At 49.5% G+C, this 24,083-nt stretch overlaps 4 protein-coding genes across 4 annotated transcripts; all 4 read left to right on the forward strand.

Annotated features, from left to right (window-relative positions):
• Positions 1–328: 328 nt before the first annotated feature.
• LOC126875677 (uncharacterized) lies at positions 329–3,010 on the forward strand. The gene has a single exon (XM_050638567.1). It carries the CDS (start codon positions 329–331, stop codon positions 3,008–3,010), a length of 2,682 nt encoding a protein of 893 aa, XP_050494524.1.
• An 87-nt stretch (positions 3,011–3,097) lies between these two features.
• LOC126875678 (uncharacterized) lies at positions 3,098–4,132 on the forward strand. The gene has a single exon (XM_050638568.1). The coding sequence runs from the start codon at positions 3,098–3,100 to the stop codon at positions 4,130–4,132; it is 1,035 nt and encodes a 344-aa protein (XP_050494525.1).
• Positions 4,133–17,137: 13,005 nt separating this feature from the next.
• LOC126875680 (uncharacterized) lies at positions 17,138–21,550 on the forward strand. Its single transcript, XM_050638569.1, has 2 exons — positions 17,138–18,260; positions 18,798–21,550. Exons 1-2 carry the CDS (start codon positions 17,138–17,140, stop codon positions 21,548–21,550), a joined length of 3,876 nt encoding a protein of 1,291 aa, XP_050494526.1.
• An 87-nt stretch (positions 21,551–21,637) lies between these two features.
• Positions 21,638–22,672, forward strand: LOC126875681 (uncharacterized). Its single transcript, XM_050638570.1, has one exon. The coding sequence runs from the start codon at positions 21,638–21,640 to the stop codon at positions 22,670–22,672; it is 1,035 nt and encodes a 344-aa protein (XP_050494527.1).
• The last annotated feature ends 1,411 nt before the right edge of the window (positions 22,673–24,083 follow it).

Genomic DNA, 24,083 nt, shown 5'->3' on the forward strand with positions numbered 1-24,083 from the left:
ATCGAAGTCGCGGTCGTCCCACAAATCGAGGCGAACATCCGATACTTCACGGAAGCATACATCTTCGGTTCCAAGAGGTACGAAAGAGCATTCCTCGTACGAGTCACGCTCAGCCCGGATCCGGAACACCACCCCAACCTCTTCATCCAAGTCCCAACCGGGGCAAAACTGACTGTCCGAGACTACGACAGCAAGGGGGATCGGACTAACAAACACATCTCCCCACACCCCTCTGCATCATGATCTGTTGGCCACAGCACAGATCAAGGTTTTGAACAAACAGGCACAACCAATCCGAGCCCGAGCCTTACTCGACACTGGGTCGAGCATGAACTTCATGACCGACAGGCTCGCGAACTCCCTCGGTATAAGGCAAAGGAGATGTGCGATCCAGATCGGAGCCCTCGACAATTTGAGCACCACGGCAAAACGTTACACCACGGCCACCATCACGTCGACGGACGGCGAGTACAAGAAGACATTGAGATTTCTTGTTATCCCGGCCATATCGATCCTCGTACCAAGCGAGCCCATCGATCCCTCGAGTCTGGGATTACCCAGAAATATTCATCTAGCCGATCCACAATTCCATTGCCCAGCCCCGATCGATGTTTTACTTAGTACCGGATCAACATTCGCGTCGCTGTGCATCGGGCAGGTCAATCTGGCACAACCAGGCGAACCTGAACTACGTCTACAAAAAACACGCTTCGGCTGGGTAATCGGGGGGAGTCCCACGTCCCAAACCGCGATAAATACGTTCCACGCAACCACAACGGCTCTGCAAGAGGACCTCGCACGGTTTTGGGAGATCGACGAGGGACAGGCCACTACTCATCTTTCGGAATCGGAACGACTATGTGAAGAACATTTCCGAAACCATGTCCGACGAACCAAGGAAGGCAGATACATCGTTGCATTACCGTTCAACGAAAAGCTTTCCTCACTAGGGTCATCGAAGGCCACTGCAATGAGCAGGCTCGCCTCTCTTCATCGCCGATTCCAACGCGACAAACAATATGAAACCGCGTATAGTGCTGTGATTCAAGAATATTTAGACTTGGGTCACATGACAAAGATCAACACGGATCACGCCACCGACCACGGATATTATTTACCACATCACGGCGTGACCAAGGAATCGAGCGACACCACCAAGCTACGGGTTGTGTTCGACGGCTCAGCTTCAAGTACCACGGGAGTGTCTCTAAACGACGCCCTTCATACGGGTCCGAAATTACAAGAAGACCTGAGGAACATCCTATTGAGATTCCGGTCATTTCAATATGTCCTTACCGGCGACATCGAGAAGATGTACCGCCAATTCCTCCTACGTCCAGAAGATCGTCTCTACCAAAAGATTCTGTGGCGTGCCGACAACGGAGAGATCGAAACTTACCGACTCAACACCGTAACGTTCGGTCTATCCGCAGCCCCGTATCTGGCCATCCGATGTCTCAAACAGTTGGCAGAGGACGAGGGACCTCGATTTCCGAGAGCAGCGCAGATCCTACGGCGAGACTTCTATGTCGACGATGCGTTGACCGGAGCCGATACGAAGGACGAAGCCCTATCAATCAGGAATGATCTCACGAGATTACTTAAGCTAGCCGGTCTAAATATCCGCAAATGGGCCTCAAACGATCGGGATCTGCTGAGAGGGCTACCTGAGGAAGACACCAAGCAGAAATTACATCTCGGTGAGTCATCCACGTTAAAAACACTCGGCGTCTTTTGGGATTCAGCCGACGATACCATACTATATTCGGTCAAGACGAACAGTGACACTTCCCGAATCACAAAGCGATCAATCAGCTCAGTCATCGCACAAATATATGATCCACTAGGATTGCTCGCGCCGGTAATCGTTCGAGCAAAAATGATTTTGCAACAAGTCTGGACATTGAAGGTAGATTGGGACGAATCCCTTCCGTCAGACGTACACACAGCATGGATCAAATACCACACCCAATTGCCGTTGTTAAATGCGGTAAGGTTCCCTCGGAAGACCATCCTAGAATCCGCAACGAAAATTGAGCTCCACGGATTCTGTGACGCTAGCGAAAGGGCATATGGGGCGTGCGTCTACGTGCGGACGACTGACCGAAAGAACAATATTTGGACTCGACTCCTCACGGCGCGGTCGAAGGTAGCGCCGCTCAAATCGCTCTCCATACCACGTCTCGAATTAAGTGGGACACTTATTTTGACGTCCTTGATTTCGTCAATACAACAGGCCCTGACGACCAAGATATCGCGGATAGTCTACTGGACTGACTCCACCATCGTACTCCATTGGATCAGGTCTTCGCCGCACACCTTGAAAACATTTGTGGCGAATCGAGTCGCTGAGATACAGACCAAGACCAATATCTCCGACTGGCGTCATGTGCCTACCGACGATAATCCAGCGGATCTCATCTCCCGAGGCCAGACGCCCAAGGAATTCCTATGTCCGTCCATTTGGAAAAACGGGCCAAGGTGGCTCCTGCAAAGCGAAAGCTATTGGCCGGTTTGGAGCCCGATACCGGTAGTCGACCTCCCGGAGCAAAAGAAGACGATCTGTCTGAGGACGAGTGTTAACGACAACACTCTCCTCCATCGCTACTCGTCTTGGCCAAGACTAATAAGAATCGTCGCCCGGTGTCTTCGATGGAGACATAAGCAACACCGAACTGCCCATCTCACCACAGACGAACTGACCGCAGCGCACAACAGGCTAATAAAAATCTTACAATCCCAGCATTTCGCGCCTGAAATTCGGATCCTCCAAAAAAATCGAAGCGAGGACGTTGGAGGGAAACTACAGCCATTAAACCCCTTCCTCGACGAAGATGGGCTACTCCGGGTAGGAGGGCGACTAACCAACTCCGCCATACCCTTCAGCCAAAAACACCCGATCATCCTACCGAAATCCCCGGTGACAGAGCTAATTATAGAACAAGAGCACCGGAACAATCATCACACAGGGACCCAAGCTACCCTATACGCGATGAGACTGCGCTATTGACCGATCGACGGCCGTAGCCAGGTATGGCGCACTCTCAGAAGGTGCGTCCGCTGCTGCAGAGCCAACCCTCCACCAGTGGAATACTTGATGGGTGATTTGCCAGAGGCGCGTATTACCGAATCGCGGCCGTTCAGGAACGTCGGAATCGACTACTGCGGCCCATTCTACATCAAGGAGAGGAGGGACCGCAACCGACGTAAAATCAAGACGTACGCCGCCATATTCGTTTGTCTGGCGACAAAGGCGGTCCACATAGAGTTAGTCAGCGACCTAACCACCGACGCCTTCTTGGCCGCGCTACGCCGTTTCATCTCGCGGCGAGGATACTGCGCAACGATCCTCACCGACAACGGCACCAATTTCGTCGGGGCTAATCGGCAGCTGCAAGAACTCCGGACCCTATTGCAGTCCGACGACCACCAGGATAGGGTACAGAATTTTCTCGCCGACCGACAAATACAATGGCGTTTTAATCCTCCGAACTCACCACATTTTGGCGGCTTATGGGAAGCCGCAGTTAAATCGTTCAAACGCCATCTCATCCGCGTGGTCGGCACGGAGCTCCTGACCTTTGAACACCTCAACACCCTTGTGATCGAAATTGAGGCCATTCTCAATTCACGCCCACTGACTCCCATCTCATCCGATCCGAAAGATCCCCCTGTCCTCACTCCCGGTCATTTTCTAATCGGTGATACCCTAACCAGTTTACGGGAGCGTGATTTCAGGACAGTTCCATCAGGACGGCTATCCAGTTGGCAGCGCATTCACCAGATTAAGCAGCACTTCTGGAGCCGATGGTATCGAGAATACCTAAACGAGTTAACCCGCCGCAGCAAATGGGACAAGGGCAAACACAACATTCATGAAGGCACCGTAGTAATCCTCAGGGAGGACAACGTGCCCTCTATGCAGTGGCCTTTGGGCCGCGTAATCAAGGTCCATCCAGGAGCCGACGGAATCATCCGGACCGCTACCGTGCAGACGGCAACAAGCATCCTGGACCGCGGCGTCAAAAGACTGGTCCCCTTACCCATCCACCCAGATCCAGACGAGGCCGAACGCCCACACGGAGCGAAGGAGGTCACCAACGACACACCAGACTCCACAGCCAGAATTTGATCGGTGCCCTCTCAACGGGGGGAGGATGTTACGACGCCTAAAACATCTGCTCGCCAGCCCGCGCGACCGGACAACAACCGACCTGCGTAACGGCACTTCGACCCTCAATAAACCTAAGGACCCACCATAACTTTCATTTCCCTGCATTGTTTCGCCATATGTCTTCAATCCGATTGTCTTGAAGAATTGCAAGCCAAAATATGCTCGAAACACAGTCGGTTTTAGAGGTGTCCTTGGGTTTATTAGTCGCCTTTAAAACGCGGAGAAAGCGGGTATGCACCCATTAGGAAAACCCGAATAGCCCTGTAATAAAACAGGCTAGGTTTTCTCATACACACAGTCATTTACGCACCACGATGGTAGAAGACTCCCTACTCATCCCTTCGAGCAGTAGTGCAGCATGACCAATCGACACCGCGGTTCGTTACCCTCACTTTTCCTAACGAAAGTGGGACCAACGAATCCGCGTTCTTTATGCACAGGGGCACACCCACACCGAACTTTCTTCCGTATTAAACAAAAGAGCGACAAACGGTCTACCAGCTAACGCCTAACGCGACAGTCTCCCAACTAACGCCTAACGCGACGGTCTCCCAACTAACGCCTAACGCGACGGTCTACCAACTAACGCCTAACGCGGCAGTCTGCACATAGCGCGAGAGTCGCATTCTTCACGCAAATCTTTTGTAACTAAGTGCTTGGAAATATATACTTTATAATACTGTGAATCCCAGTGTTATACCAACTCAATCACCCCTCATTTTCTCAAAGGAAATCAGGGGATCGATCAATTCGTGGTGTCGATTGTTATAATCGTAACGGGGATTTACGACCCCCGTTGACGACTCTCCTCGCGAGTACGTCTCCCCGCGATTGGTCGAATTTACAAGGAATTTCAAAGTTATCGTAGACATCTAGAGACGGGTTGTTCGGAGGTCTCAAAGTTTCCAAAGAGAACGAAATTCGGCCAATCTAACTGCTCGGGTTACGTCGTTTGAATTAAAAAAAAAATCTGCACGTTCGATTTCCAGATAAATAAAATTTTTTGAATGCGATTCGCAGCGCGAAATTCGAGCAGCGGCTATTCGATACGACAATTGCACGATATAGAAGGGGTTTCTATCGCGCGCAATGCTTGCGTAGAATCTCGACGATAGGTACGCGGTATTTGTCGACTAACTATAAATATCGAACAGTTCGACTGGCTGCGCGAAGTAGCGAGTTTCCACGCGCGAGCAATAACGTTTACAATATATTTCACGTAACGGCAAATAGCGCTAATTGTACGCCAGCGTTTTGCCACAGCGATCGTGCGATAGTCAGTGGTACGCACGGCTCGTTCGTATTCACAATCGTGAAACTTAAATTCGGATCGCGCGAATGGCGAATCGAAACAGATTGAATGCCAGATTTCGGGGGGGAAAACGATCGATCGGAGGGTATTCTGACTAATTCTCGGACTAATTCTCCGACTGATTCTCGAACGATGCCGCTCGAACGTGGACGAACCGCGTTAATGGACGATCTAATTTGCAGTTATCTGTTAATCGGTTTAAAACGCTCTATATTTAACCGGGCATTCCATTATACTTGGCTGTTTCATTCGCTAATTTATCATTTCATCTCGGCTCAGCCGGCTCATCGTCGTTCCATCAGTCGCGTCGATCGAGCGAGCGGAATTTAAATTACCCGTATAATCCTCGAGCGGTATCGCGGCTCGTTAAAATTACACCGACAGATTTATTTGCCGCGCGTTTGGCGGATGGCATGCCGATCGACCCAGCGCGCTCGCATAATTCCAAATTCGAACATCTTGTCGCGTTTTCCACGTTACGTTGAGTCGTCGAGTACGTTACGTCGTGAAATTTGAAATGCGTGGAACGCGCGTATCGCGCGTCCACGTAAGATTTGTGTTTGCCAATCGTAGCCGAACTCGACAGCAAACGCGGCGCTTCGGCGAGAGAAGAAGGGAAAAGAGGATAAAAGGAGAAGAGCGGAAAGAAGAAAATGAAAAAGAAGGGGAGCAAAACGGTGGACGGTTGGGAAATAACAGGCGGCAGAAGCGTGGTCGGCGTCGATCGTCGAGGGTAAAGCGCGAACGGGCTGTCATATTCGCAACAAAGGGCGACAGTCAAAGTGGATCTCGGTGCGGGGCGGCGCAGCTAAGCGTTCGGGTCTGAAAGCACGTTCCAGCCTTTTGATCGCCAGGCTATTTTCTTCCGTGCGGCCTCTTTCATCGTTCCACGCTACGGATTTTCAGCTGAATTTACGCCTGACATCAGCGGTTTCCTCGTTGTTTACTAGTTGGAGTCGTCTGATAGACGAGTAGGTGCGAGGGAGCGACCGGCAATTAACTTAGCAGTCGATTCTAGCCAGTTTCGAAGTTTCGTAACCCGGCACGTTGGATCCGGTCAATCTGTTAGATCCGTGGCAGCCGAGCCGTGGGGCAGACAGGAACGAAAGGCACGTCGACGGGGCTCTCCAGTAATTTCACCGATACGTTCGACCGTCGCGCGATTAAAATCCTCTCGGAGCCCGCCATACAGTTTCTGCTAGTGGCACGAGTGGCCAACTTTACGAGGGGATAACGCTACGTGATACGAAATCGCACGGCCGAAGCTTGCCGTATCCATTCCTTTTCTATTCCGCCCGTTCTGCCTTCTGCTCCCGATCTCCCGCTAATTCGCCTTGTTTCATCGGCCGTCTCCAGCGTGGATCGAGGGACATCGGTCCTTAAACTTTTCCCCACGCTGGACAAGGTTTTCTCCTTGATAAGTACCGATTCGTTTCTACTTTGTTCCGATGTTAGCGAAACGGCTCGTTCGTTCCAATAGCAATATTATTGAGCAGTAAAATTCTTCTGCGTGTAAAAGCGGATAAAACAATTTCCCCTAGTATTTGTTTGCAAATAACAGTTTTTAGCATTTCGTTAATAAATATTTCTTGGCAACAGCATCGTATGAAATATATTAGGTTGTCCGAAAAATGTCTTTTTTCGCAAACGTCGTTTTTACAATAAAGCACCTCCGTACAAACGTGAAACCAAATCTGTGAAATGTCTCGGTGTTTATCTCAATAGAACAAAATGGATCGTACGTAATGCGACAAAACGATATAAAGCAAATAACATTGTGCGTCTATTATTTCCTCATAAACAGAAAGAAACTTTTCGGATATCAATCAAACAACTCGTATAGCGTATCTCTTTGAAGAAAACTTGCAAAGGATCGGTTTAACGTCTTAGGTACGATTGAATTTTGTGCGGGGACGTTCCTTCGTAGGGCAGGGTTTGACGCGAACTACGCGTAAACGATACTGCACCGCAATATGTGGCGGATAATGCTGTTCTCTACGCAAGCACATTGGATAATTAAATGTTAATTTTTCTTAAAGGTACGATACATATACGTGAACTTTAATAATTTACTTTAATTATTAATAATACAATTGAGTGTGATATATTTTAAAGCAGGGCAAAGCACATACACCCACGTCACAATTTTCACATTCAAGCGAGCTAGTGCTTTTCAAATTGTTTTTCGTTTTCTATTTTCTAGCGACATTTTTAGGTTAAAAATTGTAAAATATTGTAAGGATGCGGATCGGAATATTAAAAAGAGCATCTAATAATGATATATTTATTTTAACGGAAAGCAATAATTGATATCTGACACTTGTGTATCAAAAATAGACTATATATTTTGCCTGTATGTATTGATAACACTGTTATAAAATATTGCGAGGACAAGAAAAGCGTGAAAAAAGACAAACGAAAACGTGCGTTTAGCTTAAACGGTGACCGAGTACCTCTCCAAGGTCGGTGCTGCTGATATTTAAAGGGGTCCTCTCTAAGGTCGGTGCAGCTGATATATAAAGGGGGTTCTCTCCAAGGTCGGTGCTGCTGATATTTAAAGGGGTCCTCTCTAAGGTCGGTGCAGCTGATATATAAAGGGGGTCCTCTCCAAGGTCGGTGCTGCTGGTATATAAAGGGGGGTCCGATTCCCGGCGGAGCCAGCACCATCCGACATAGACACGTAAACTAGGCAGATCAGTATAGTCGAACATTAACATTCGAAATTTTTTCCAAATCTAGTATACCATGGAGATTTTACAAAAGACAAACGATCGGTTCCGAGAAGGAGTTCCCGTCCGGGTGGTTCGAGTCGAGTCACTTACCACCATGTGGGTTCGTTTGGCTGGATGGCCGAAGATAACCCAAACACTCAATTTGAAGATGATGGAACATCCCGTGGAGTACTTGCCGAAGGCGAAAAGTTTAAGAACAGGCATGCTAGTCGCCGTGCTAGTAGATTTTAAGGAATCTAGCGCTTGGGAAAGAGCCATCCTTTTACAAAGGACCATGACTGGCTACATCGTCTTTCTAATCGATTGGGGGTTAGAGAGCGAGCAATGTCTCGATTCAATACGGCTGCTGCCCCGTAATTTGGCAAAAATGGCACCGTGGGCTAGAAAAATCGTTCTGCCAGGTGTACGAGAACAACCGATCCAAGGGAAGAGACATCGAGTGGCCCAATTCACCATGTTGAGACGGACAGGGAGCCTAGTCAACATCGATCCTTCTCCAGGAGAAGCAATAACTGCAAGGTTGCTGCTGGACCGAGAGCCGGGAGAATCCGCAAGAGATATGGCAGCATACTGGCTGGAGTTGGGATACCTCGATCCCGAATAATCGCTACTATTGCCAGACACTTTTTTTCTAAGTATAATAATTCTTGTATGTATGGTTTTGTATGTATGGTTGTATGTACAGTTTTATGTGGATATTTGTATTTTTTTTATATATATTACTACTGAATTGTATATTCTTAGTCAAGTTTGGTTTTGTATGTCTGGTTTTGTATGTATGGTTTCGTATGTATGATTGTATGTACAGTTTTATGTGGATATTTGTATTTTTCTATATATATTAGTACTGAATTGTATATTCTTAGTCAAGACTGTAGGTGAATAAAAACTAATGAAAGCATAAAAACTTGTTAACTCTCTCTTATCCTTCCTCCTCATTCACACAAGTCCTACAATACTAAATTTAATGTTCAGCTGTACGAATTGCAAGGTACATAATAAAAAAAATAGAATAAAAAGTAAAATAAAATAAAAAAAGGAATAAAAGAAATAAAATAAAATAAAATAAAAAAAAGTTAAATTTAAGATATCTTTTAAACTAATCATTTTGCAAATCAAGTACTTGTATACTCCTCTGTAGAGAATCAAAAACTACGGACCGGATCGTCCATCCAGAAAACGAGAAACCCGAGGAAAAGGAATTGCCCGTGTTGGTGTTAGGTCGCGTCCTCGTCGCTTCGCTTATCGTTGGACACACGCTGATCGAACAACGACGCCTTTTCACGGATCCCTCGTGTTTTTCCTCCCTTTTGGTTTCGTGACCCACGGAGAAAGACGCCGAGCAACGCGAATCTCGACGCGTGGCATAACGTTGTTTCGTCGGCCCGGCCTTTGACGCTGGTCGCGGAAGCGAATCGATACCTCGTCGATCGACGCGTGGTGGCGATACGCGTTGCTCTCGTCCCCCTGAGACGCGCAATTAAGAACGACGATCGAAGAACGACGGAGTATCGACGGACGAGGGGGCGGATGAATTCGTTGGATATCGTGGAGCCGGCGATTATCGCTGCCCGATTAATAACTGCGACCCTCTTCTCCGGATTTCGTAGGTTACGACGTTTAGCCGCGATATTAACGTACCTCCAAAGATTACAGGCGTAAGCCTGCTTCGATCGCTTTATCGCGAATCTTCTTACGATCTCCATCGACCGCACCCCTGCGATATTTAATCGCACGGGGGACGAGGATCGTACGAGTGCTCCTCTTTCCCTTACTTCATGACCGATCTCCCTTGAGCGATACTCGACGTCGTTGGAGTCAAGTACCTTCGGCTTTGTATCAAAGTCGGCCTTCGCGTCGGTCCGTGTCGCGGCATTTTCCACTCTGAAGGGATTCTTCGTTTCACATCGTCACGTCCTACGAAGCGTTATATGGTCGTAAGAACGACGAAACCAAGATCCAACCTTTTTATACTTATTCGTATCTAGATCTCGAGTCGGTTATTAATCGTCCGGCGGCACACAGCGCTGTTATCTCCGAATCGAGAGAGCAACGTCGAAAGAAACGGCGCAGCCGGCCGTTCTCACTTTACTCGCTCGCTCCAAGAATCCCGTGGCTCTCTATTTCGTCCGCGGTCACCCTTTGTCCGTGAATTGGCATTAAGCCGCACCCCGATCTGTGCGCAGATCGTTTTCCACTGCGAACACTGTAAAGGGCAATTGTACGTCGAGTCGTACGCGGAAGCCTTTATCCCGCGGGTTACATTATCGCAGCCCGTGGTTTCCGTATACTCGCCCTATAGCGAGCCGCGTTAATTCCAATTTATTCGCCCTTTCGAAACGTTGCTCGAAACTTGATCCGTCTTACGTTCGCCAGTCCGTATCCTCGATACGAGAGATCGATCGACGTATTCCACGTATTCGTCTCTTTTAAGCCGCCAAAGTAGCCCCGCCAAAGTAGCGCCAAAGCCCCGATCCCTTATCATTTAATGTATATCCTATGTTTTATCGTTCTTGCATTGTTTTGTTCCTCGACGTTGCACTAATCGGAGCAGGTGCAAAGTGTTGGATAATCGATTCGAGACAATGGGATCTCGAGCGACAGGCGTCGTAAACCCAAGGACAACCATGCCCGGACAGTGTTACGGTTACGAGCGCGAAGTCTTTTAATCGTCTTTCGCTCGTAATATGGGATCGTACGCGCGTATTACGCCGATCCCGACACCGATCTCGATCGATCGCGAGATCGCCAAATTAACGCTTAAAGCGACCTTCCAATCGCTACGTTCGGATCGCGTCGTCGGCGCAGATACCGCAGTCGAGGTTGACTCCTCCTCCTTCGCTCGGCTCGTCGTTTCTTGCTGGATCGCGAGAGAAAAGGGCTGATATCCTCTGAAACGCGCGACGCGAAATCGAGTTGGACCTCGTCGCGTTCTACGTATATCGACGATCCGTCAGAGAAGAACATCGGGAATCCTCGATCGCACTCTCTCGAGCCGTCAAGCCACTCACACCCGCTTTTCGCTCGACGCGCTACCCAGAGAAAAAAACGAAAATAGAGGTAACCGATCGAGCGCGTTTGCGCTTACGCCAACGAGGAGAACGAACGAATAAATTAACGTTTCGAAGACAACTGGACGAAGACAATGGAACGAAGAGAGTCATCGGGATGTTTGAAACGCTGCGAGGATCTCTGAACTATTTCGCTTCTAACGAGTGAAAGGAAAGGAGAAGAAGCTTGCGCGCTAACTAGACGAGAGAAACAATTGGAACTTTCACGCTAAATAGGAAACGATTTTGCCTAGAATCGCAAACGAACATCGTTTCGATCCTTTAACGGGGGTTGTATCGATCGCGCGACCTGACACCTGCGATTTCAATGGCGAGAAACGAGAAGAGTTGGCGCAACTGCTCCACGAAATTTTCATAATTCTCGTTTCCAGCGTCTAGATACGCGCGACGGTGCACAACGAAGCGTGCAGGAAGAGAGCCGACAGACGGAATCGCGCCCCCCTTCCGTTTCGAAATACAGCGGGGGCGGTAGAAACGTAACAGCGAGGCAGAAACTGTCGACGAACTCGCGAAAGATCGCATCTGAGTTTTTCGACGAGCGACGCCTCTCTCTCTCTCTTTCTTTCTCTTCGCTTGGATTTTACGATGCGCCCGCGCCCGCTTCTCTCTGTCTATCGAGAGAAGCGAGGGCAGAGAGACCGCGCTAAGTCACCTGTAATTTCCGGCCGAGAAGTAGCGGGTGGCGCCGTCCATCTTCCGCGAACGGCTTCTTAAGTCTTCTTGACCGTGGCGAGACTTTTCGGACCGCTGGTTGCTTATTTACGATGACTATCGAACTCGTTAACGCTCCGAGCACACCGTACACGCCACTCGAATTCCAAATGGCCGCTCTCCGCGGAGCAAGTTAAGCTTCATCGAGCCCGATTGAACTTTGTAGTCGCTCGTGCTCGTCTTTCGTAGCCTGTCTCTCGCATTGGGTAAATACCGCCCTTGCGATCTCTTTCCTTCTCCCGTGTACGCGGCTACGCGATAAATTTGATATTTCGTAGTAGAGCAGCGCCGATCGCGAACAGTAGCGAAGCTTTATCGCTTGCGAATGAACAGCGTCTAATATTTCGGCGTAATACGGTGGCAAGATTTTTCGGCTTATGCGTTCGTAGTGGCGCTAATATTCGACGGAAGAAGGAGATGAGACGGATCTAGCACTTGCCAGCTTATTCGACCAATTCGAATCGTATCCGACAAAGGAGATGACCATCGCAATCGACTCCCCGAAAGATACGCAGATGGGAGAAGGCCGAACCCAGTTCTTTACGTTCTTTCGTCTTTAAACGAAAGTTGTCTGAAAGTGATTAGGTTTCTCGTCGTTTAAAGATTCGAGACCCCTCGCTAGAAAAACGAATTGAACGCGAATGACACCGTTCGAAAGATTCGTCTTTACGAGGCAAGAAACGCCTGGCGTCGGTTTACAAAGATATCGAACTGGGTCAATTATCGTCGGTGTGTCCAGAGGAGCGAAGATATTTACCGGGCGAGCTGGGTCGATCGCTCGGTTCAATAAAATTGTCGTTAAGGGAGAGATAGCAAGGTGTAGGCGAGTCGGTGACGTGGCACATAGCCAGTCGGTGTGTTACTACGAAATTACGAAGCAATTTCGCAGGAAATATATTGGGAAATGATTTCGACGCCGACATCGAAAGTATCTATTACACGACTAACGTTACCGTTACACGAGACCAAGCTTGTACGGATTATAACGAAGAGGTTGATGTCGCGTTGAGCCTGTATCGTCGGACACCTGCCACGAGCAGATTGACGTAAGCAGGCCAACGTCGATTATAGGAGATTTTATTATCGGCGGTCACACAGATTTTCCTACGAATCGTCGGTCTCGTATTTGCGATTTCGTAGGTATCCTGCCGAGGAGGACAGCCAATTTAAGGACAAGCATATTGGCTTCGAATCGAGGCGAGAATTCGTTCGGCCCGAATTTGCTTCGAATTTGCTTCGAATTTGCTTCGAATTCGCTTCGACGATGATTTTCTATCAAATTATTCGTGTCGTTCGTATTCGAGTTCCTTTCCCGACGTTCCGCGCAGCGAAATTGAAAGGGACGATCTGAAAAAAGCAGAGTAAACTGGAGTAGCTTTGACCTGTATACCAGGTCCAAAAAGTAATTTAAACGTTTCGGTATAGTTACATGTTTAATTAAGGAACGGTTAACCGGAAAATCTTTGTAATTGAAAAGCATTGAATTCCGAGTAAAGTTGGCGAGCAGATTTCAGCTCGTTGATGGGTCTTAAACGAGGTCGAAAATTCCACTAACGGCTATCTTGGAACACTCGATGAAAAGGATCCGTGGAGTAATGATTTTCCACAAACTTTATTCGGCGTGTCCCTCGTACACGATGACGTAAAGCGACCAACCATAGTGATCAACTCAAATACGGCGGAAGAAGAGAAAGAAAAAGAAAAGTATCGTGAAGAAAAGGTAATACCATCGTAACCGTCGTAAATCGTTGGCAGTTGTCGCGTGTCGATGGTACGTTGATCGGGTCGGTTGTACGCGAAAGCTCTTTATCGACGAACTCGATAAAACTTTCACATCCGGCGATCGCTAAGCAATTTAAGTTTAGCGGAAAATCCATTTCTCTGGCGAAGAAAAGAGTGCGAGCTAGCGGCGCGTGGATAATATTAACTAATTTATATCCCGGGATTTAATAACCTGGCGACGTTGGGCCGGAGTACAGAGGCTCTCAATTACAGTCGGAACAGCGTCGTTAATACAAAAGGAGGCTCTTACGGTCGATAGATGGCGGCCCTTATCGTTGGCTCTCTGCCATCAGCAGGTTTCAGCGACGCTGCCTCGACATATCGATACAATCCCCCATTGGGTGAAACGACAGCGGGCTGGCTGCTGGTTTTTCGCTACGGTCGGACCCGCGCTCCCTGTCGCGAAATGCTTTTGCGTCACGATGGTTTCGCGTCGGTTGTTTGCGCGCCGTTTCGTTACATTCCTATGACTATAATGCTTGGTTACGAGTCGAAAATCGTTTCGTTTCCCGCTGATCTTTGCACGAGTACGAATTTTTCTATTTTTCGACAGTGGATTTTTTTTACAAGTTTCTATACGCGAACATTCGTTGATTTATGCAACGTCGTATACGTATTGTCGTTGCTTGCACGCTGGTTTGCTGAACAGCGTGACGTTTTTTCCATCGCTGGAATCGCACAGACGCGTAAAGCGAAGGCCACCTTGGTATTAGGTATTCTCTTTGAGAAACGTGCAAGCAGAATAGGAGAAAAACGGCACGAGACGCGTTGCAAGGCGCGCGTTGATATACTTGTACGTATAGCCAGAAGCGGAAGGAGTTTTCGCGGAGACTCGAGTTTCCAAGACTGACCGTGGCACTCGCCGCGTCTATTTCGCAGGATCGTTTTATTTTAGAAAAACCGGTCTCGCCGTTCTCTCCAGTCGGCGCCCGTAACTTTTCGTAAACTATGTTGCCAAATTGCTGGCGAAGAGATGGAAACACGGGCGGCTGGATAGCGCGGTCCACGGGTAAATTTTGTAAGAAATAAATTTATTAACAGGAGTCGGCCAGATTTCTTCCGCGCACCGATTCTGCGTCGCCAGTGCGAATTTCCGCGAAATTTTTCACGCGTGTGTATAAAAGGACGACACAGGATGAAACCGGGCCGCGTATTTCGCGTAACGTTATTTGCTCGCCGTAGGGTACTTGCAAACAAACGCGTATTTGCCCGTCCATTACATTCGTTTGGCAACAACGTTGCCGTTGCCGTTCTTTCCACCCCCCCCCCCCCCCATCATCAGCGCATGGTTTTTCACGTGTTTATCACTGGCGATCTACGTTCCGCGTTGATTAATTTTTCAGCAGAAATTCAGCGACCGTTCCGAGGCAGGCCGCTCGAATATTCGCTGGTTTAGCTCGGGCGAACGCCGAAGATTCGTTTCTGCCGAGCTGCAACGGCAAACAGGTCGTTAAGCCTTTAAGTTCAGGCCTTGAGTGTACAGAGCAAACTCACGGCTGTTCGCTCGCCGCGCGTTCCAATGGCAACGACGATCGGCAACGCAGCGATTAGGCATCGCGACAACGCGCGCCGAAACTTGGATCGGCCAGACCAACCACTGCGAAAGAAATTCTCTTTCCGTAGGATTCTCGAGAGGGGTCGGATTTCGATCGCAATCGCTATCCCAAATTGCGCGTCACTGGTTTACAAACGGTTCGAACGTAACAGCAGCTAGCTGTAAAATCGACGACTTGAAATCCGCTGGGGCGTCGAGGGGCATGCCTCGACGTCCCCAAAGGCTAATTAGTTTATTTTCGCACGACGGTGGGGCGATGCCCCGGTTAGCGAAACTCCCTTTCCGAATCGTTGATCAGTGTACGTAATATTATACGACGGGTTATTTACCGAGGTTACGACGCTCGCTCGATCGCAGTAGCTTCGGCGCACGCGAGCATCGCGACGCTCGGGGCTCGGGGCTCGTGGCTCGCGTGCCGCTCAAATTAATCAACAGTCAACCTTTTGATCTTTCTTCTCGCGTCCCGATGCATTCGCCGATATTAAAATCGGAAAATTTCCATGTCCATCCGCTTTCCGCGGCTCCACCAACTTTATTAATGTCTCGTGTTACAAACCGTTCGTCCGATTTGCTCTACCATCGAATCCCTCTTTCATCTATCTCTTCGAATTCGACGCTGAATTTGTATTTTCATGCGGATTACGCGGTCCAGGGAATTTTGGTCGTTCCGGTTTTTACTTATTAATTGGAATTTAGGAATGTTACGACGCCTAAAGCATCTGCTCGCCAGCCCGCGCGACCGGACAACAACCGACCTGCGTAACGGCACTTCGATCCTCAATAAACCTAAGGACCCACCATAACTTTCATTTCCCTGCATTGTTTCGCCATATGTCTTCAATCCGATTGTCTTGAAGAATTGCAAGCCAAAATATGCTCGAAACACAGTCGGTTTTAGAGGTGTCCTTGGGTTCATTAGTCGCCTTTAAAACACGGAGAAAGCGGGTATGCACCCATTAGGAAAACCCGAATAGCCCTGTAATAAAACAGGCTAGGTTTTCTCATACACACAGTCATTTACGCACCACGATGGTAGAAGACTCCCTACTCATCCCTTCGAGCAGTAGTGCAGCATGACCAATCGACACCGCGGTTCGTTACCCTCACTTTTCCTAACGAAAATGGGACCAACGAATCCGCGTTCTTTATGCACAGGGGCACACCCACACCGAACTTTCTTCCGTATTAAACAAAAGAGCGACAAACGGTCTACCAGCTAACGCCTAACGCGACAGTCTCCCAACTAACGCCTAACGCGACGGTCTCCCAACTAACGCCTAACGCGACGGTCTACCAACTAACGCCTAACGCGGCAGTCTGCACATAGCGCGAGAGTCGCATTCTTCACGCAAATCTTTTGTAACTAAGTGCTTGGAAATATATACTTTATAATACTGTGAATCCCAGTGTTATACCAACTCAATCACCCCTCATTATCTCAAAGGAAATCAGGGGGTCGATCAATTCGTGGTGTCGATTGTTATAATCGTAACGGGGATTTACGACCCCCGTTGACGACTCTCCTCGCGAGTACGTCTCCCCGCGATTGGTCGAATTTACATGGTCCTTCGAGCCGGATCTCGTGCCACCAAAAAGTGCACTGACCAGTGACTATACAGTGTCGCGTGAGATCCAAGTTCCAACCACTTAGTCAACTGAGCAAGGGAACCGCCATCGGAGAGAAGCACCTCCGTCGCGCAGCATCTACACGAGCCCACGCCGCATCGTAACGATTAGCAACAGAATCCCAGATCAACGTCCATTTGATCAAGGTAAGGGCGTTCATTATCAAAATCAAACATGGCCCAAGCTGAATCAATCAGCACGTTACGGCGGAGACGAGGCGTCCTAGCCCGTCGACTTGCAACCATAAGGCGCGAACTCGATGAGTACGAAGCGTCTGGGAAGGCAAACAGAATCTTCCTAGCATCTTGCCGCAGCTCGTTCGATGAGCTTTGGAGGAGGATACTCGAGGTTCAAGAAGAGTTAGGTGTGGTAGATGAGGGGGAAGATGCGCGGGTAGATTCGTTATCGCAAGAGCATCGGGAGCTTGACATGCGGTTCCGAGAGCTCTTTGAGCAAATATCAGCAACAACCCCGTCGACTACAACAAGAGGTGAGACGTGCCGGAAACCAGAGCCGACCACCGTTCCAGAGGTCCGCGTGCCCCAATTCGACGGTGCCCTCGAGAATTGGACCTATTTCTACGACACGTTCACATCCATAGTGGACCTTAACGAAGGTTTGACGAATGTCCAAAAGTTCCAGCATCTACGCTCATCTATAACTGGACGGGCCGCACAGAGTATCCAATCATTAGAACTCACAGAGGCCAACTATTCCATCGCGCTTGATACACTGAAGGACAAGTTCAATTGCCCCCTCCAAATCTGCATGCGCCATTGGAATCTGATGCGTAATTATCCGGAAATCAAAAGGGAAACTCCATCGGCCCTAGAGGATTTGTTGGAAACCATCAGCGTAAATCTAAAGGCGCTCGAACATCTAAAGGAGCCCGTCACTTCAAACATAGCGATGATCGAATTGATCGCGTCGAAGTTGCCCGCGTCCAGCCTGCGTAAATGGCAACGCACACTGCCCCGCCAAAAGGTGCCATCCTATCAGCATCTGATAGACTTTCTCAAAACACGGGCGAACGGGACTCAATTCCTCTCTAAAGAGAAGGAATCAAAAGGGTCAACACACAAACACCGCAGTCAGCGAACAACCATACCGCATGGGCGAACCCTTGCTACAACCAGCAGAACGGTGGTGTGTCCGACCTGCAACGGACATCACGAGATCAGACACTGCAAAATATTCAAGGCCAAATCAGCGACCAAACGTTTTCAAATCGTGAAGAAGGCATCGTTGTGCATAAATTGCCTAGGCACAGGACATTCGCCGACACAGTGTACATCGGGTTCGTGTCGTATCTGCGGTCACCGACACCATACGTATCTACACCGCGAAAAAACCCAGGTAGATTCATGGTCGTCGAGCGGTCGATCTTCGAGCGGTCGATCGTCGAGCGGTCGATCGTCGAGCGGTCGGTCGGCAAGCGGTTGGTCGCCGAGCAGTCGGTCGTCGGACAGTCGCGCATCGAGCGGTCGGTCGTCGGGCAGTCGCGCACCGAGCGGTCGATCGTCGGGCAGTCGTTCATCACACAAGCGAGCCTCCACCGAACAATCCCCATCGGGATCATCGAAGTCGCGGTCGTCCCACAAATCGAGGCGAACATCCGATACTTCACGGAAGCATACATCTTCGGTTCCAAGAGGTACGAAAGAGCATTCCTCGTACGAGTCACGCTCAGCCCGGATCCGGAACACCACCCCAACCTCTTCATCCAAGTCCCAACCGGGGCAAAACTGACTGTCCGAGACTACGACAGCAAGGGGGATCGGACTAACAAACACATCTCCCCACACCCCTCTGCATCATGATCTGTTGGCCACAGCACAGATCAAGGTTTTGAACAAACAGGCACAACCAATCCGAGCCCGAGCCTTACTCGACACTGGGTCGAGCATGAACTTCATGACCGACAGGCTCGCGAACTCCCTCGGTATAAGGCAAAGGAGATGTGCGATCCAGATCGGAGCCCTCGACAATTTGAGCACCACGGCAAAACGTTACACCACGGCCACCATCACGTCGACGGACGGCGAGTACAAGAAGACATTGAGATTTCTTGTTATCCCGGCCATATCGATCCTCGTACCAAGCGAGCCCATCGATCCCTCGAGTCTGGGATTACCCAGAAATATTCATCTAGCCGATCCACAATTCCATTGCCCAGCCCCGATCGATGTTTTACTTAGTACCGGATCAACATTCGCGTCGCTGTGCATCGGGCAGGTCAATCTGGCACAACCAGGCGAACCTGAACTACGTCTACAAAAAACACGCTTCGGCTGGGTAATCGGGGGGAGTCCCACGTCCCAAACCGCGATAAATACGTTCCACGCAACCACAACGGCTCTGCAAGAGGACCTCGCACGGTTTTGGGAGATCGACGAGGGACAGGCCACTACTCATCTTTCGGAATCGGAACGACTATGTGAAGAACATTTCCGAAACCATGTCCGACGAACCAAGGAAGGCAGATACATCGTTGCATTACCGTTCAACGAAAAGCTTTCCTCACTAGGGTCATCGAAGGCCACTGCAATGAGCAGGCTCGCCTCTCTTCATCGCCGATTCCAACGCGACAAACAATATGAAACCGCGTATAGTGCTGTGATTCAAGAATATTTAGACTTGGGTCACATGACAAAGATCAACACGGATCACGCCACCGACCACGGATATTATTTACCACATCACGGCGTGACCAAGGAATCGAGCGACACCACCAAGCTACGGGTTGTGTTCGACGGCTCAGCTTCAAGTACCACGGGAGTGTCTCTAAACGACGCCCTTCATACGGGTCCGAAATTACAAGAAGACCTGAGGAACATCCTATTGAGATTCCGGTCATTTCAATATGTCCTTACCGGCGACATCGAGAAGATGTACCGCCAATTCCTCCTACGTCCAGAAGATCGTCCCCACCAAAAGATTCTGTGGCGTGCCGACAACGGAGAGATCGAAACTTACCGACTCAACACCGTAACGTTCGGTCTATCCGCAGCCCCGTATCTGGCCATCCGATGTCTCAAACAGTTGGCAGAGGACGAGGGACCTCGATTTCCGAGAGCAGCGCAGATCCTACGGCGAGACTTCTATGTCGACGATGCGTTGACCGGAGCCGATACGAAGGACGAAGCCCTATCAATCAGGAATGATCTCACGAGATTACTTAAGCTAGCCGGTCTAAATATCCGCAAATGGGCCTCAAACGATCGGGATCTGCTGAGAGGGCTACCTGAGGAAGACACCAAGCAGAAATTACATCTCGGTGAGTCATCCACGTTAAAAACACTCGGCGTCTTTTGGGATTCAGCCGACGATACCATACTATATTCGGTCAAGACGAACAGTGACACTTCCCGAATCACAAAGCGATCAATCAGCTCAGTCATCGCACAAATATATGATCCACTAGGATTGCTCGCGCCGGTAATCGTTCGAGCAAAAATGATTTTGCAACAAGTCTGGACATTGAAGGTAGATTGGGACGAATCCCTTCCGTCAGACGTACACACAGCATGGATCAAATACCACACCCAATTGCCGTTGTTAAATGCGGTAAGGTTCCCTCGGAAGACCATCCTAGAATCCGCAACGAAAATTGAGCTCCACGGATTCTGTGACGCTAGCGAAAGGGCATATGGGGCGTGCGTCTACGTGCGGACGACTGACCGAAAGAACAATATTTGGACTCGACTCCTCACGGCGCGGTCGAAGGTAGCGCCGCTCAAATCGCTCTCCATACCACGTCTCGAATTAAGTGGGGCACTTATTTTGACGTCCTTGATTTCGTCAATACAACAGGCCCTGACGACCAAGATATCGCGGATAGTCTACTGGACTGACTCCACCATCGTACTCCATTGGATCAGGTCTTCGCCGCACACCTTGAAAACATTTGTGGCGAATCGAGTCGCTGAGATACAGACCAAGACCAATATCTCCGACTGGCGTCATGTGCCTACCGACGATAATCCAGCGGATCTCATCTCCCGAGGCCAGACGCCCAAGGAATTCCTATGTCCGTCCATTTGGAAAAACGGGCCAAGGTGGCTCCTGCAAAGCGAAAGCTATTGGCCGGTTTGGAGCCCGATACCGGTAGTCGACCTCCCGGAGCAAAAGAAGACGATCTGTCTGAGGACGAGTGTTAACGACAACACTCTCCTCCATCGCTACTCGTCTTGGCCAAGACTAATAAGAATCGTCGCCCGGTGTCTTCGATGGAGACATAAGCAACACCGAACTGCCCATCTCACCACAGACGAACTGACCGCAGCGCACAACAGGCTAATAAAAATCTTACAATCCCAGCATTTCGCGCCTGAAATTCGGATCCTCCAAAAAAATCGAAGCGAGGACGTTGGAGGGAAACTACAGCCATTAAACCCCTTCCTCGACGAAGATGGGCTACTCCGGGTAGGAGGGCGACTAACCAACTCCGCCATACCCTTCAGCCAAAAACACCCGATCATCCTACCGAAATCCCCGGTGACAGAGCTAATTATAGAACAAGAGCACCGGAACAATCATCACACAGGGACCCAAGCTACCCTATACGCGATGAGACTGCGCTATTGACCGATCGACGGCCGTAGCCAGGTATGGCGCACTCTCAGAAGGTGCGTCCGCTGCTGCAGAGCCAACCCTCCACCAGTGGAATACTTGATGGGTGATTTGCCAGAGGCGCGTATTACCGAATCGCGGCCGTTCAGGAACGTCGGAATCGACTACTGCGGCCCATTCTACATCAAGGAGAGGAGGGACCGCAACCGACGTAAAATCAAGACGTACGCCGCCATATTCGTTTGTCTGGCGACAAAGGCGGTCCACATAGAGTTAGTCAGCGACCTAACCACCGACGCCTTCTTGGCCGCGCTACGCCGTTTCATCTCGCGGCGAGGATACTGCGCAACGATCCTCACCGACAACGGCACCAATTTCGTCGGGGCTAATCGGCAGCTGCAAGAACTCCGGACCCTATTGCAGTCCGACGACCACCAGGATAGGGTACAGAATTTTCTCGCCGACCGACAAATACAATGGCGTTTTAATCCTCCGAACTCACCACATTTTGGCGGCTTATGGGAAGCCGCAGTTAAATCGTTCAAACGCCATCTCATCCGCGTGGTCGGCACGGAGCTCCTGACCTTTGAACACCTCAACACCCTTGTGATCGAAATTGAGGCCATTCTCAATTCACGCCCACTGACTCCCATCTCATCCGATCCGAAAGATCCCCCTGTCCTCACTCCCGGTCATTTTCTAATCGGTGATACCCTAACCAGTTTACGGGAGCGTGATTTCAGGACAGTTCCATCAGGACGGCTATCCAGTTGGCAGCGCATTCACCAGATTAAGCAGCACTTCTGGAGCCGATGGTATCGAGAATACCTAAACGAGTTAACCCGCCGCAGCAAATGGGACAAGGGCAAACACAACATTCATGAAGGCACCGTAGTAATCCTCAGGGAGGACAACGTGCCCTCTATGCAGTGGCCTTTGGGCCGCGTAATCAAGGTCCATCCAGGAGCCGACGGAATCATCCGGACCGCTACCGTGCAGACGGCAACAAGCATCCTGGACCGCGGCGTCAAAAGACTGGTCCCCTTACCCATCCACCCAGATCCAGACGAGGCCGAACGCCCACACGGAGCGAAGGAGGTCACCAACGACACACCAGACTCCACAGCCAGAATTTGATCGGTGCCCTCTCAACGGGGGGAGGATGTTACGACGCCTAAAACATCTGCTCGCCAGCCCGCGCGACCGGACAACAACCGACCTGCGTAACGGCACTTCGACCCTCAATAAACCTAAGGACCCACCATAACTTTCATTTCCCTGCATTGTTTCGCCATATGTCTTCAATCCGATTGTCTTGAAGAATTGCAAGCCAAAATATGCTCGAAACACAGTCGGTTTTAGAGGTGTCCTTGGGTTTATTAGTCGCCTTTAAAACGCGGAGAAAGCGGGTATGCACCCATTAGGAAAACCCGAATAGCCCTGTAATAAAACAGGCTAGGTTTTCTCATACACACAGTCATTTACGCACCACGATGGTAGAAGACTCCCTACTCATCCCTTCGAGCAGTAGTGCAGCATGACCAATCGACACCGCGGTTCGTTACCCTCACTTTTCCTAACGAAAGTGGGACCAACGAATCCGCGTTCTTTATGCACAGGGGCACACCCACACCGAACTTTCTTCCGTATTAAACAAAAGAGCGACAAACGGTCTACCAGCTAACGCCTAACGCGACAGTCTCCCAACTAACGCCTAACGCGACGGTCTCCCAACTAACGCCTAACGCGACGGTCTACCAACTAACGCCTAACGCGGCAGTCTGCACATAGCGCGAGAGTCGCATTCTTCACGCAAATCTTTTGTAACTAAGTGCTTGGAAATATATACTTTATAATACTGTGAATCCCAGTGTTATACCAACTCAATCACCCCTCATTTTCTCAAAGGAAATCAGGGGATCGATCAATTCGTGGTGTCGATTGTTATAATCGTAACGGGGATTTACGACCCCCGTTGACGACTCTCCTCGCGAGTACGTCTCCCCGCGATTGGTCGAATTTACAAGGAATTTCAAAGTTATCGTAGACATCTAGAGACGGGTTGTTCGGAGGTCTCAAAGTTTCCAAAGAGAACGAAATTCGGCCAATCTAACTGCTCGGGTTACGTCGTTTGAATTAAAAAAAAAAATCTGCACGTTCGATTTCCAGATAAATAAAATTTTTTGAATGCGATTCGCAGCGCGAAATTCGAGCAGCGGCTATTCGATACGACAATTGCACGATATAGAAGGGGTTTCTATCGCGCGCAATGCTTGCGTAGAATCTCGACGATAGGTACGCGGTATTTGTCGACTAACTATAAATATCGAACAGTTCGACTGGCTGCGCGAAGTAGCGAGTTTCCACGCGCGAGCAATAACGTTTACAATATATTTCACGTAACGGCAAATAGCGCTAATTGTACGCCAGCGTTTTGCCACAGCGATCGTGCGATAGTCAGTGGTACGCACGGCTCGTTCGTATTCACAATCGTGAAACTTAAATTCGGATCGCGCGAATGGCGAATCGAAACAGATTGAATGCCAGA

This window comes from Bombus huntii, unplaced genomic scaffold, assembly GCF_024542735.1.
Source record: "Bombus huntii isolate Logan2020A unplaced genomic scaffold, iyBomHunt1.1 ctg00000052.1, whole genome shotgun sequence".
Classification (NCBI taxonomy): Eukaryota; Metazoa; Arthropoda; class Insecta; order Hymenoptera; family Apidae; genus Bombus; species Bombus huntii.

Coding starts and splice junctions, on each gene's coding strand:
- LOC126875680 (XM_050638569.1), top strand. CDS start 17,138: ATGGCCCAAGCTGAATCAATCAGCACGTTACGGCGGAGACGAGGCGTC. Junction 18,261..18,797: donor GCCGACACAGTGTACATCGG/GTTCGTGTCGTA, acceptor TGTTGGCCACAG/CACAGATCAAGGTTTTGAAC.
- LOC126875678 (XM_050638568.1), top strand. CDS start 3,098: ATGGGTGATTTGCCAGAGGCGCGTATTACCGAATCGCGGCCGTTCAGG.
- LOC126875681 (XM_050638570.1), top strand. CDS start 21,638: ATGGGTGATTTGCCAGAGGCGCGTATTACCGAATCGCGGCCGTTCAGG.
- LOC126875677 (XM_050638567.1), top strand. CDS start 329: ATGAACTTCATGACCGACAGGCTCGCGAACTCCCTCGGTATAAGGCAA.